This window comes from Drosophila grimshawi, unplaced genomic scaffold, assembly GCF_018153295.1.
Source record: "Drosophila grimshawi isolate 15287-2541.00 unplaced genomic scaffold, ASM1815329v1 contig_1377, whole genome shotgun sequence".
Lineage (NCBI taxonomy): Eukaryota > Metazoa > Arthropoda > Insecta > Diptera > Drosophilidae > Drosophila > Drosophila grimshawi.
The window spans coordinates 16,965,128-16,979,070 of record NW_025062900.1 but is presented as its reverse complement, the minus strand read 5'-3'; the positions used below and the strand labels follow the sequence as shown (position 1 = coordinate 16,979,070).

The 13,943-nt window shown below is 38.7% G+C and overlaps 7 protein-coding genes across 7 annotated transcripts; 2 read left to right on the top strand and 5 right to left on the bottom strand.

Moving 5' to 3' along the window:
• Positions 1 to 234: 234 nt before the first annotated feature.
• Positions 235 to 2,639, top strand: LOC6562850 (NHL repeat-containing protein 2). The gene is made up of 3 exons (XM_001987885.3): positions 235 to 508; positions 568 to 1,772; positions 1,830 to 2,639. The coding sequence occupies exons 1-3, from the start codon at positions 325 to 327 to the stop codon at positions 2,625 to 2,627; spliced, it is 2,187 nt and encodes a 728-aa protein (XP_001987921.1). The 5' UTR covers positions 235 to 324; the 3' UTR covers positions 2,628 to 2,639.
• Positions 2,640 to 2,659: 20 nt separating this feature from the next.
• On the bottom strand, positions 2,660 to 4,158 carry LOC6562851 (gamma-interferon-inducible lysosomal thiol reductase). Its single transcript, XM_032736690.1, has 4 exons — positions 3,883 to 4,158; positions 3,357 to 3,518; positions 3,114 to 3,296; positions 2,660 to 3,049 (listed from the first exon to the last, which is right to left on the bottom strand). The coding sequence occupies exons 1-4, from the start codon at positions 3,985 to 3,987 to the stop codon at positions 2,801 to 2,803; spliced, it is 699 nt and encodes a 232-aa protein (XP_032592581.1). The 5' UTR covers positions 3,988 to 4,158; the 3' UTR covers positions 2,660 to 2,800.
• Positions 4,159 to 4,521: 363 nt separating this feature from the next.
• On the bottom strand, positions 4,522 to 5,621 carry LOC6562785 (haloacid dehalogenase-like hydrolase domain-containing protein 2). The gene is made up of 4 exons (XM_001987887.3): positions 5,533 to 5,621; positions 5,170 to 5,466; positions 4,893 to 5,112; positions 4,522 to 4,827 (listed from the first exon to the last, which is right to left on the bottom strand). The coding sequence occupies exons 1-4, from the start codon at positions 5,619 to 5,621 to the stop codon at positions 4,657 to 4,659; spliced, it is 777 nt and encodes a 258-aa protein (XP_001987923.1). The 3' UTR covers positions 4,522 to 4,656.
• A 102-nt stretch (positions 5,622 to 5,723) lies between these two features.
• Positions 5,724 to 6,974, top strand: LOC6562786 (mitochondrial ribosome-associated GTPase 2). The gene is made up of 2 exons (XM_001987888.3): positions 5,724 to 5,855; positions 5,914 to 6,974. Exons 1-2 carry the CDS (start codon positions 5,736 to 5,738, stop codon positions 6,919 to 6,921), a joined length of 1,128 nt encoding a protein of 375 aa, XP_001987924.1. The 5' UTR covers positions 5,724 to 5,735; the 3' UTR covers positions 6,922 to 6,974.
• On the bottom strand, positions 6,971 to 8,025 carry LOC6561426 (WD repeat-containing protein 82). The gene has a single exon (XM_001987889.2). It carries the CDS (start codon positions 7,974 to 7,976, stop codon positions 7,023 to 7,025), a length of 954 nt encoding a protein of 317 aa, XP_001987925.1. The 5' UTR covers positions 7,977 to 8,025; the 3' UTR covers positions 6,971 to 7,022.
• A 230-nt stretch (positions 8,026 to 8,255) lies between these two features.
• LOC116805254 (lipase member H-A-like) lies at positions 8,256 to 10,039 on the bottom strand. The gene is made up of 5 exons (XM_032736133.1): positions 9,960 to 10,039; positions 9,376 to 9,439; positions 8,922 to 9,311; positions 8,484 to 8,855; positions 8,256 to 8,412 (listed from the first exon to the last, which is right to left on the bottom strand). The coding sequence occupies exons 1-5, from the start codon at positions 10,006 to 10,008 to the stop codon at positions 8,334 to 8,336; spliced, it is 954 nt and encodes a 317-aa protein (XP_032592024.1). The 5' UTR covers positions 10,009 to 10,039; the 3' UTR covers positions 8,256 to 8,333.
• A 994-nt stretch (positions 10,040 to 11,033) lies between these two features.
• On the bottom strand, positions 11,034 to 12,945 carry LOC6561427 (lipase member H-A-like). The gene is made up of 5 exons (XM_032736310.1): positions 12,824 to 12,945; positions 12,226 to 12,289; positions 11,772 to 12,161; positions 11,334 to 11,705; positions 11,034 to 11,262 (listed from the first exon to the last, which is right to left on the bottom strand). The coding sequence occupies exons 1-5, from the start codon at positions 12,870 to 12,872 to the stop codon at positions 11,178 to 11,180; spliced, it is 960 nt and encodes a 319-aa protein (XP_032592201.1). The 5' UTR covers positions 12,873 to 12,945; the 3' UTR covers positions 11,034 to 11,177.
• Positions 12,946 to 13,943: the final 998 nt, after the last annotated feature.

Here is a 13,943-nt window from a genome sequence, read left to right as displayed (position 1 = left end):
AAATCTTCAATATCAAATTAATCCTCTTGCTGAAATTATTTTATTAATTCAAGTAAACTCATTCTCCAACTTAAACTATCCATCTTTCGCTTGCAACAAATTAACTTTAAATTTTTAATTGGTTTACTTAAACGTTTCTGACTGTATTGTTTTTGTTTGTCTTTTTTTTCTTTTCGTATTATTTCTTTCGATCTCTCATGCTTCGATCATCGATAGTTGTCAGCAACAATAATTACATACATGTATATCGATAGGTTTAAATAAGTCATAATTTTTGTTACTAATATAGCACTCTCGGTAATAAAAATTGAACAAAGCATAAGAATGGAGTGTTCGGTGGACTTGTCCGCAATCGATATTGTTACTTACCTTACCGAGGAACTACAGCAAAATTATCGCAGCAACAAAAACAATAGAGCAAAAGTATTTGAAGAGTTTTTTGGACGATGGAACGCAGACGACAATTCCATTGCGAAAGTGAAATCCTTACAATTTGAATTCGATTGTGGTATGTGCCAAAGTTCTTAATGTCAATACTGATTAAAACATATTCAAAATTCCATTTAGATTTGGATTGGTTCAATGTGAGTCGGCCGCTGACACTTGCCGGATTGCATGGCAAACTGGTTGTTCTGGATTTCTTCACATACTGCTGTATTAACTGCATGCATGTGTTGCCTGAGCTGCGAGCTCTCGAAGAGAGATTCACCGTTGAAAAAGGCCTCGTCGTTGTCGGCGTGCATAGCCCCAAGTTCGAGAATGAGCGCACAGCCGCAAATATTCTCTCGGCAGCGCAGCGTTATGGAATCAAGCACCCCATTGTCAACGATTCGAAGACCTCCTTATGGCAAGCACTGAGCATACGCTGCTGGCCCTCGCTCCTGGTACTGAGTCCGAGCGGGCTGCCGATGTTGCTGCTGATGGGTGAGGGACATAGCGAATTTCTGCACGACTTCGTCGGTGCAGCCTTAACCTATTTTGGACGGCAGCAGAAGATCGATAACAGCAGTTTGCCACTGCAGCTGTCGACGGATCTGCAACCGGCGTCGAATCTCCGTTTCCCAGCAAAAATATCCCGGTTTTCGGATCGTTATGCTATTGCTGATGCGGGCAACAATCGCGTGCTGGTCGTTACAATTGCCGGAATCGTGGAACATAAGATTGGAGGACTCGATAATGGATTAGTGGATGGCGATTTATTGACGGCACGGTTCAATAATCCGCAAGGAGTTGCATTTCTGGATGAGCACACACTCATCGTGGCTGACACCGATAATCATGCACTTCGACAAATATCTCTAAAAAATGGAATTGTTGAAACACTGGCAGGCACAGGATACCAGGGCAACGAGCGTGTGGGTGGAAAATTAGGACAATTACAGCCGCTATCATCGCCCTGGGATGTTGCAGTGTTTCGCACACGAGACATGGACATGTCCTTCCACGTCGACGAATTGAATGTGCCCGAGAAGACAATCGTCTTGATTGCCATGGCCGGCACCCATCAGATTTGGGGCTATTTTCCCGAAGGCATTATTTGGTGGAAGTTCCGCAAGTTTGAGCCACGATGCTGTGTGTCACTGATTGGTAACGGGCTCGAGGAGAATCGCAACAACTCCTATCCGCAAAATGCCGCTTTTGCGCAACCATCCGGCTTAGCCATGACCAGCGATTATCTTTTTGTGGCGGATAGTGAGAGCTCCAGCATACGCAAAGCCTCAATGGTCGATGGGAAAGTGATGCCAGTTGTTGGCGGAGATCGCAATCCATTGGTAAGTTTCCAACCCAATGCATCATGGCTATTGTAATTTAATGTTTACTTATTATAGAATTTGTTTGCTTTTGGCGATGAGGATGGTAAACTCTATAACGCAAAATTGCAGCATCCATTGGGTGTTGCATTCAATCATATCGATCGCAAGCTTTATGTGGCTGACACATATAATCACAAAATCAAAGTAATTGATATAGATACCAATATAATTTCAACGTTGGTAATCAAGAACCAAGATGACAGCATCCTTACACTGAGAGAGCCATCTGGCCTTTGTGTAGATGCAAGTGGACATCAATTATTAGTTGCTGATACAAACAATCACTCAATTCATATCATTGATTTAACAACGAATAAGGCTCGACGTTTTTTGCTCGACTTTAAGCAGATTCCCTCATCTACTAGCGAAACAGATGCTCCGCTGAGTGCATCGAAAGCAACTGGTTTGCAGCTAGTTAAGAGTATTCCTCTGCTTCAGCACAAGCGCAGCACTTTAAATTTCATCATCAAGCTAGCGTCGGACTTGAAGTTCACAGCAGATGCCCCACAAAAGTGGATGATGCGAAGCATTAATCCTGCTCTAGAAATGAAGCAAACGCGTGGTCAATTAACGGACGGCAAATGCATTTTGCAAATAAAACATTTAGAGAATGTTGTCCCTGGAAATCAAAGTGCACTGGCGATTGAATTTTCATTGAGTCTGTGTGACGCTAAAAGCTGCCTTATAAAAAGATTTACGGTTTCCATTACCAGCGAAGATGATGGAAATTTGCATGCCAAATCCAGTGCTGATGATAATTCGCTAAGCACGGAAATTGGAGTATATGTAAATCAATCTAATATTAGTTTATGATAGTTAAAAAAAAAGTGTAAACCTTTTACGAATTAATTATGTTGACTAACGTATGTTCTTTTTATATTTATTAATTAATTGTAAAACTCAAGAATTCAATTTAATAAACAATTGTCAATTTGCAAAAATTGCAGTCTATATATAAAAATTGATTTATGTAAAAATATTTTGAACTAATGTTTGCAAATTTTCTCAGCCTGATCCATGCCTGCTGCCACCTTGCATATCTCGCCAAGTAGATCCTTTAAAATTGACGCCTGTCTTCCCTGCGATCCATCTAATGTTATTGTTGGAATGAATGTGACTTGGGGTCGAAGTGCGGATGTTGCATCGCCGTTCAGTTTCATCAATTCCGATCCATGATTGCTATCAAAGCACTTTTGAATCAGATCAATATTCTCAAAATTGTGTTGCTTGGCACACTAGGAAATATAAGGTAATCGTTAACGTTTGAAATATGTAAATAATCATTTAAATAGACGAAACCTTGTGCATAGCATCTTTGGGTAATCGGTTGTCCCGAATCATACAGTTAACAACTTCTAAGCGGATTAATGGATCATCGATAATTTCTGCTACGCATGCATGATAAATGTTCGCTTGGCATTCTGTGGCACCGTGTTGGCAGTCAAAGATCAGTTTACCCTCAGCGTCTGTCTTTGTGTGGGCCTTGAAATCGAAAACCACATGTTTTTTTTGTTCAAACATTCATTTATGGTATTTGCTTACCTTGCCATAAGGCACAAGCTGAACCTCCATAATGGGAGCAGCATTTTTGTACGCGGGCAACAATTGCTTGGTAATAAAGTATTTGGAGTCCGGGCAAAGAGCCTCATAGAACACCATTACCAACACTGGCTCTCCGGTGCTTCTTCGGTAGTTCGCTTCGTCCTTGGATTGCCATGGACATTTAAAATAAAAACCAAAACACATTGTCATTAATATTACGATAATAACTATGTATTGGTAAGTTAATCTAACCAGACAAAATAGAGTACGTCAGCGAGGCTAAAAGTTATTTAGTAGACTAAAAGAAAATTTGATAATGAAATAATAATAAAAAAGATGCTAGTCATTTTTTAAATACTGAAAATTTGTATGTTAAATACAAATATAAATGACCAACGTGTATGCACACATGCATATATTGATAAGTACTTATATATATATAATATATATATATATATAGATTACAAATCCTAAACATACATGTATATGCAACTGTTTTCTCCAGTAATCATAATTCATCGCTTACCTTCAAATCCGGTAGTGGACGATTGAAGAGTAGAAAGCGCAGCAAGAGGCCCAGTAGGGCAATTAATAATATAACTAAAAAAATGCGTTTCCGTGTTGGTATCATTTATCCAACTCATTGAGCGAAATATTATTTGTGCAGTATGTGCAATTTACAAAAACAAAAACGTCAAGTCATACACGCCAAAGCTTAAAAGGTGAATAAACAATTAAAGTAATAAACTAACATTGTGTCAATAAAGTATGTACGGTCTCAAATTGCGAGTCTTGCACAATTACTAAAATATACCAACCGAAAAGATACCACAAAAATTCGATGCAAATAACAATGCAACACTGCGTCGATTATTAAATTAAATTACAGTTCAAATTTATACTCAACAATTAGTGTTCGCAACACTTTCATTAGATTTTTATAAATATAAGATAGCAAGTCGACGAAGCATAATTTTATTTAGTCATCAGGATATTGAATTAATTTTGTTTGTATTGTAATATACGAAAATGGAAAGGGCGCACATTAAAGTTTTAAGTAAACTAATTATTACGTTATATTGGTTCGATTTAAATACGAGCAAAAACTTATTGCTACGCCCCGACTTTAACTGCAAAGCATCCATGAATATTATACATACATATATGCAAATTTTAATTACATTTATTTTCCATGTTACAAATTATTCACACCTAAATTGTAATTTAGTTAGAAACGGTAAAATCTGGTGCATTTGCTATTTGCTGGTTTTTTGTTTTCGGAAAGCGTACAATTAAAAATTTAACTTCTATTTTTACATAGCACCCAGTCAACTGCCTCGGAAAAGTTGGTCACCACAGCTGTTGGTGGTGTCGACATGGCTGCCAATGCGTCCGGCAAGAATTTACCCGTCTTGACCAGTACGCCCTGCAGACCCACTTTCATGGCACCGGCAATATCATCATTGGCATCCTAGAAATGCACATGACCACAGTAATATATCAATCAATTAATATGTAAACATAATTTCAGCTTACATCACCAATCATCACGCATTCTTCCGGTCTCAAGCTGGCAGGCAAGGCGCTTTGGAAAAAGAAGCGATTCGGCTTGCCAATAATCGTTGCCGTACTCCCAGTCGCATACTCCAGTCCTTTGACGAAGCACCCCGGACCCAAAGCTAGGCCATCCGCTCGCTTATAGTACTTGCCCTGATGCACGGCCACAAGTTTGTGTGTCTTCTCCTGAAGCAGCACACTGATTAAAAATTACATTTTATTTATGTGTGTCGCAATACTTAATTTATTAGCTTACTTGAATGCCTTATTCATGTGGTCGTAGTCGAACGCATTGGGCGCCAGACCGACAACAACCGAATCCAGTGGACGACTCGTGTCTTCTTCAGGGAAATCCTTACGTGCATCACTCGTCAGCAAATAGAAGGGATTCAATTTCTCATTCAATACAAATGTGGCAGCTGCGCTCAGTGAACTGTAAATCTCTGAGATCTCCAGTTGGAAGCCAATTTTAGAAAGCCGTTCAAAAAGTGTAGATTTCGAGTCTTTCGTGGTGTTTGTTACAAACCTAACGGAAACCCCGCTGTCCCGAAGTCTAGAAGTATATATATATGTAAATTTATCTATGTACATGCACATATAAATATTAAACCTGTTATACCTTTGTAATGCAACAGGAGCGTTTGGCGTTGGATCATCCTCTACATGCAAAGTACCGCTAAGATCAATGAGTGCTGCTTTTATGGACATTTTTCTGAAATGCACAAAACTTCGGGGTCCCAGCATTGAATTGCTATCGATAGCATCAGCTGACAACATACAAGTATATCGATATCTTGGATTGATATAAAGGAACTCGACGAAATGTCGCTGTTTTCAATCCCAAGCCGATTGGTCTTTAAATGTTTTGGCAAAAACCGAGTGAACTATTGCCAGATTGCGGCTGCACTGCGTCCCAAAAAGGGAAAGTCCACACGCAAAGAGGTAGGCCCAATAAGACAAATCTGTTTACATAACAATTAGTCCGAGCATCCACTTTTAGGCTCAATACTTTTCGGATGCGAAGCGAGTGAGGACCGTTGGTGGCAAGGGCGGCGACGGCTGCGTCTCGTTCCTGCAGCTGTGGTGCAATGAGCGCGCCGGACCCGATGGCGGTGATGGTGGCAATGGTGGTCATGTCATCCTCCAAGCCTCCAACGATGTGCGTAACTTCAATCATGTTAGCAGTGTACTTCGAGCCAGCGAAGGTGGCATTGGGGGCGCCAAGGAATGCCATGGTAAGAATGCTAAGCACACGGTGATCAAAGTGCCCATCGGAACCGTTGTGCGAAGCGGGAAAGGTCTGATTGTGGCTGATTTGGCCACTGCGGATCTGATGTTTGTGGCAGCACGTGGCGGAGCCGGTGGGAAGGGGAATCGCTTCTTCACCACCGACAAGGAGACCAGTCCCAAGGTGTGCGAATACGGACCACCTGGCGAGGACAGCAGCTACATTTTGGAGCTGCGCAGCATGGCTGAGGTCGGCATGATCGGCTTTCCCAATGCCGGCAAGAGCACCTTGCTAAATGCGTTGACACGCGCCAAGCCAAAAGTGGCGCCATATGCATTCACAACGCTGCGTCCGCATTTGGGCACCGTGCAGTACGAGGATCATGTGCAGTTGACCATTGCCGATCTGCCTGGCCTTGTGCCGGATGCACATCGCAACAAGGGACTAGGTATACAGTTCCTCAAGCACGCCGAGCGTTGTACGCTGCTCTTGTTTGTGCTCGATGCCAGTGCACCTGAGCCGTGGACGCAATACCAACAACTAAAGCACGAACTGGAGCAGTTTGGTGGCAGTCTGGCAAATCGACCGCAGCTGGTGGTGGCCAATAAAATGGATGTGCCAGCCAGTGCATCCAACTACGAACAATTGCAGCAGCAGTTAGATGAGCCAAAATTGCTGGGGATCAGCGCCAAGATGGGCCACAATCTGACCCAACTCCTGAGCACCATACGCACCACCTACGAGCGACACAAGACAAAGCAGCAGATGGGATCGTCTTAGTTGATTTTAACATTATAATACTGTTGCAATTAATTAAACTTTTAAAGTATTTAGTATTAATTGTTTACTTAAATATACCAAAATATATAAGACTATGTACTCTAAAGACCCTCCTCGGAGGTGGGCAGCCAGAAGGCCATGTTCGTGCATGCCGAGGCGAGCATCATGTATTTGGGATTGAACTGCACACACTGCACAGGACCGGGATGATCGCCATTCAGCACAGAGACCTTGTTACCGGTGTCCGCGTTCCAGATGTGCACACGGCCATCGGTGCTGCCGGAGAAGATGAACTGTGAGTCCGGACTGAAGCTCGCCTCGATAGCAATACCCTTGTTGTTCGGATAGCCCGTAAATGTCTGCAACGGAGTCCCATGGAAGGCATCAACAAGACGTATAACCGAACCGTTCGTACTGATCAATATTGTTTTGCCATCGCGCGAAAATTTCAATCCCGTCCAGTCGCACTCCTTCTCCTGGTTGAGCTTGAAAGTGACAAAGGGTCCCTTATCAAACGAGCGCAAATCGTATAATTTAATGCTCTCCGAATTGACGCCGGCGGCAAAGATCAGACCCTCGGGATCGTAGGCTGCAATGGGGCGACCGGACAAATGCATCAGGCCCTGACAATTTGGTGAACGCAAGTCCCACAGGCGCAGCGTCTTGTCCAGTGAACCGGACAGAAAAGTATCCTCCACCGGCGAAATGCACAGCGAAATCACCTTCTTTGTGTGCCCGGGAAAATAGCGCAAGTACTTGTTGTCGTGCAAGCTAAGATATCTGATCGTATCGTCCACCTTTGTCGAACTGTGTATTGCCGTATTGTTTGCATGTGTAAAGTGAATGAGATCCACACCATACTTCTTCGAGTTCACCGTCCTGGACTGGGTACCTTTCTCGCAATCGTATATAACAATTTGGTCATCCTCGCTGCAGGAGATTAGATGCTCGCCATTTGGTGCAAAGTCGATGGCGTTGATTTTATCTGTGTTCTCGCGAAATATCTTGGCCACCTTAAAGCTTCGCACAACGGAGTCAATGAGCTTTATTTTCATTTTGATAAATTTTTGTTTTTAACAGCAAGTTTCTTATGTTTTACTTATGTGTGCAAGAAGCCACGAGAGATGCGCGATACTCTCGCAACGAGGTTGAGTATTCGGTATCGATAAGTCAATTCATTGATATCGATACTTTAATATAGACTCTGGCGCGTTATATGTAGACTTTAAAAAATAACTAAAGAACATCACGACAAGCACCAGAACAACAAATTAATGTTCAAAAATCAACGATTTATTTTCAAATCTAAACATCTGCCGTTGATATATGTATATTGGTATCGTAAGATGCATCAATAATATAATTTGATAATATAATAATAACAATCGGTTTTAGCATTACCTAAAAGTTCCTTACATGTATGTAAGGCCCTTCTCTCCACGTGCAAAGGGTGTTTCGCCATTCGTTTGCAAGTAATAATTGCCACGTGCACTAAAATAAAATATTTAAAGAGAATACAAATCAATTTTCTTAAAAACATATTCGTCTCCCTTCTAACTTACGTTGTGGGACAATAATGACCCATGACAGCTTCACCAGATTCGGTAACATTCAGCTTGAAGAGTCTCCAGTTTTTGGCAGCCAACGCATTAAATTTTTCAGGAAAACGATCGGATACACTCTCGGCCCAAAACCACCAGCTACGCTGATGGCTACACACAATACTCTCCGGGAGCATTTTTTTCGGACAACCCGGCTGCAATGTTCTGCCCCCATTAGGCCAGAAATCCGCTGTGCCAGTGCTGAACGGTGCTCCAGACTTCCCCGCATCTGTGTGTATAACATCTACGAATTCGGCATCATCTTTTGACAGGTGTTTGTTTATGCCAGCGTTCAAGTAGAATAAAGGGAAGGCTGGATCCAAGGCGCTAATTCTGAGCAAGTATGGTATGAAATGAATTATCAGGTGAAGAACTTTGTAGTTCATGTTGCGAAGTCACCTTTTAATTTTCTTGACACCGTTGGATTGCTTAAGGATCTCTCGACCAGTATTGCCAGCCAACTGTCCGCCCAGTGAGTGCCCAACAATGTGTAGTTTCTCAATATCCAAGCCTTGGTCAAACATTTCAAGCAAAACTGTTGCCAAATGTGATCCCAATCGATTTACATTGACCACCGCATCCAATGCATAATCACCACCCGCCAGTTGTGCCCAATCCAGAATAATTAAGTTTGTATCATTGCGCTCCGAATAGGCCTCTGCGATGACTTGAATGCTTTCCGAATTCATATTCTCATTAAAACCATGCAAATACAACACAGTAGTTTTAGTAGAGTCTAATTTGTCCACCAAGTTCTTGGAGTCGCTAAGATTGTAGACGTCTTCTAGGCTGCATCAGTAGGAATAGAGGTATTTGTATTAAAGGAGTACTGAATGAAGTAGTGAATACTAACAATACAAATTTAGCTGTTGATAAATCTGAAGTGGAATTTGAGAGAGGGAGGCTCCATAGTAACACTGAAAAAAAAAATATATATATAAAGTTTATAATTACGTAAATATATGATGATGATCCCATTTCAATTTAATTTATGTATTAGGTTATACAGTGGCGATCTCAAAAATTCGGGCATTATTATAGAATCATTTTCTTTATATTTTTAATTTTTTCTGTAACTTATCTTTCTTAACTTAATTTAACTTTTCGTAGAATATCCTTTCACCTAACGGTGTTAATTTTCCGGCAAAATCAATAGTAAAAACTGGACCATATTGTCTAAGCACATTTATCTTACTCGGAAATAATATCAGAACGATTCTGCTCATTCTTTGTCATCGTGACAAATCTTAACTTCTAACAAATGTCTAAATATTTATGAACAGCTTTCATGCATCAATTTGTTTTTAATTTCTCACATATGTTTCATTAGTCAGATTTTCTGAGGTTCATCAAAATATTAATAAAAAAATATAAGAAAACTGTGTTTGTCGTATGGGGATTTTTGTGATCCTTTTAATATGTGCATGGATTATATACCACTTTGTGTTATCATAGCTATAAGCACAAGCCACAAATTTGCAAGCATTTTAACACTTAATTGAAAAGGCACAGTTGGTTAGGGCCGAGGTCTTATTGTGTCGACGTAAAATTAGTAACTAAATAACAATTGTTTCTAACTCTACTTAAATACACGGTTCCCTCGATCTTAGTGGAAATGCTTGATGATCTTTGAACTTTGATCAAACTACTAAGAGATTTTAGTTTTTACATTTCGCGCATTAGAACTCTACTCCCACCACTCTACTAAAATACCTAAGATGTTTTCTTTATTGCCATGAAATCTTAAGAAAATGTAAATACCTTTACCGATCTACATGATCGATCCAACAACTTAGTATTGTATATTTTAATTTAAAATTTAGGTATTTCGGTTTTTAAAGCAGGCTGAATAAATTTAATGTTGAAATCAAAATATGATGAAACTCATATTTAACATAATTAAAAACAGAGTACCTCACGAAGATAAGCGAAAATGATTAAGTGTTGTTAATAAATCATTAATATAATTACTCTTGCAAAGAAGTTGCCACTTTTACATGCCAGCTGTAAGCTAGTAATTAAAATTGTGTAAATATATATTCTAAGTGTACACATAAGCTAAACATTTGCCAGCAATGTGATAAAAGCATCTACGTATATTGTTTTGCATACCTTAACCATTTTCCATATTCATTTCGTTTGTACTGTTTGGCGCTAAACGAAATTTAAGAAACATTTGATAAAAAAAGGCTTAACAATCGAAACATATAAAATATTATAACCCTGATGTTTAGTTAACAAAAGCACGCAACAATTTATTAAAATATCACATCATTTTGCGCAAAATACATTATAATTCTTTGATTTAGTTTTCGGGTTCTGTGACTTCATAAGTATTGTTATTGCCCATAAGTTCATTTGGATCCACATCCACAACTTACGTTGTGAGACAATTGTGACCCATCACTACAGCCTGATCAGATAAATAAATTCATTGATATCGATACTTTAATATCGATTCTGTTGGCGCAATTTATGTAGACCTTAAGAAATCTAAAGAAAAACAACAAATTAATGTTCAAAAATCATCGATTTATTTTCAAATCTAAACATTTGCCGTTGATGTATGTATATATTTGTATCATAAGATATAATAATAATATATTTTGATTGTATAATAATAACATATAGGTATTGGCATTACCTAAAAGTTCCTTACATGTACATGTATGTAAGGCCCTTCTCTCCACGTGCAAAGGGTGTTTCGCCATTCGTTTGCAAGTAATAGTTGCCACGTGCACTAAAATAAAATATTTAAAGTAAATACAAATCAATTTAATTAAAAACATATTCGTCTCCCTTCTAACTTACGTTGTGGGACAATAATGACCCATGACAGCTTTATCAGGTTTCTTAACATTTAGCATGAATAATATCCAGTTTTCGGCAGCCACCGCATTAAATTTTTCAGGAAAACGATCGGATACACTCTCGGCCCAAAACCACCAGCTACGCTGATGGCTACACAAATCAATAGGGTTGAGCATTTCATTCTGGCAACCCGGCTGAGGTGCAGTGCCACCATTAGGCCAGAAATCCGCTGTGCCAGTGCTGAACGGTGCTCCATAGTGCCACGCATCTGTGTGTATAACATCTACGAATTCGGCATCATCTTTTGACAGGTGTTTGATTATGCCAGCGTTCAAGTAGAATAGAGGGAAGGCTGGATCCAAGGCGCTAATTCTGAGCAAGTATGGTATGAAATGAATTATCAGGTGAAGAACTTTGTAGTTCATGTTGCGAAGTCACCTTTTAATTTTCTTGACACCGTTGGATTGCTTAAGGATCTCTCGACCAGTATTGCCAGCCAACTGTCCGCCCAGTGAGTGAGCAACAATGTGTAGTTTCTCAATATCCAAGCCTTGGTCAAACATTTCAAGCAAAACTGTTGCCAAATGTGATCCCAATCGATTTACATTGACAACCGCATCCAATGCATAATCACCACCCGCCAGTTGTGCCCAATCCAGAATAATTAAGTTTGTATCACTGCGCTCCGAATAGGCCTCTGCGATGACTTGAATGCTCTCCGAATTCATATTCTCACCAAAACCATGCAAATACAACACAGTAGTTTTAGTAGAGTCTAATTTGTCCACCAAGTTCTTGGAGTCGCTAAGATTGTAGACGTCTTCTAGGCTGCATCAGTAGGGAAAGAGTTATTTGTATTAAAGGAGTACTGAATGAAGTAGTGAATACTAACAATACAAATTTAGCTGTTGATAAGTCTGACGTGAAATTTAAGAGAGGGAGGCTCCATAGTAACACTGAAAAGTAAATATATATAAGGTTTATAATTACGTAAATATATGATGATGATCCCATTTCAATTTAATTTATGTATTAGTTTATACAGTGGCGATTTCAAAAATTCGGCCATGGTTATGAAATTATTTTCTTTAATTTTCGAATTTTTTAATATTCTCTCAGCAATGTGACTAATGAAAGTTTTCGTAGAATACTCGTATCCTTTTACTTAACGGTGTTAATTTTCCTGCAAAATCAATAGTAAAAACTGGACCATATTGTCTAAGCACATTTATCTTACTCGGGAAAAATATCAGTATGATTCTGCTCCATGGCATATCGATAATATTATTGTTTTTCAACTGCAACTTCTAACAAATGTCTAAATATTTATGAACAGCTTTCATGTAACAATTTATTTTTAATTTCTCACATATGTTTCATTAGTCAGATTTTCTGAGGTTCATTAAAATATTAATAAAAAAATATAAGAAAACTGTGTTTGTAGTATGGGGATTTTTGTGATCCGTTTAATATGTGCATGGATTATATACCACTTTGTGTTATCATAGCTATAAGCACAAGCCACAAATTTGCAAGCATTTTAACACTTAAATGAAAAGGCACAGTTGGTTAGGGCCGAGGTCTTATTGTGTCGACGTAAAATTAGTAACTAAATAACAATCGTTTCTAACTCTACTTAAATACACGGTTCCCTCGATCTGAGTGGAAATGCTTGATGATTTTTGAACTTTGATCAAACTACTAAGATATTTTGGTTTTACATCTCGCGCATTAGAACTATACTCCACTCTACTTAGATACCAAAAATGTTTTCTTTATTGCCATAAAATCTTAAGAATATGTACCTACCTTTGCCGACCTAAATGATCGGTCCAACAACTTAGTATTGTATATTTTAATTTAAAATTTAGGTATTTCGGTTTTTAAAGCAGGCTGAATAAATTTAATGTTGAAATCAAAATATGATGAAACTTATATTTAACATAATTAAAAACAGAGTACCTCACGAAGATAAGCGAAAATGATTAAGTGTTGTTAACAAATCATTATTATAATTACTCTTGCAAATAAGCTGCCACTTTTACTTGCCAGCTGTAAGCTAGTAATTAAAATTGTGTAAATATATATTCTAAGCTAAATATTTGACACCAATGTGATGAAAGCATCTACGTATATTGTTTTGCATACCTTAACCATTTTCCATATTCATTTCGTTTGTACTGTTTGGCGCTAAACGAAATTTAAGTAACCTTTGGAAAAAAAAATAATTTTACAATCGAAACATATCAAATATTATAAACCTGATGTTCAGTTAACAAAAGCAAGCAACAATTATTAAAATAGCACTTAATTGTGCGCTAAATACATTATAATTCTTTGATTTAGTTTTCGGGTTCTGTGACTTCATAAGTATTGTTATTGCCCATAAGTTCATTTGGATCCACATCCACAACTTACGTTGTGGGACAATTGTGACCCATCACTACAGCCTGATCAGATAAATAAATTCATTGATATCGATACTTTAATATCGATTCTGTTGGCGCAATTTATGTAGACCTTAAGAAATCTAAAGAAAAACAACAAATTAATGTTCAAAAATCATCGATTTATTTTCAAATCTAAACATTTGCCGTTGATGTATGTATA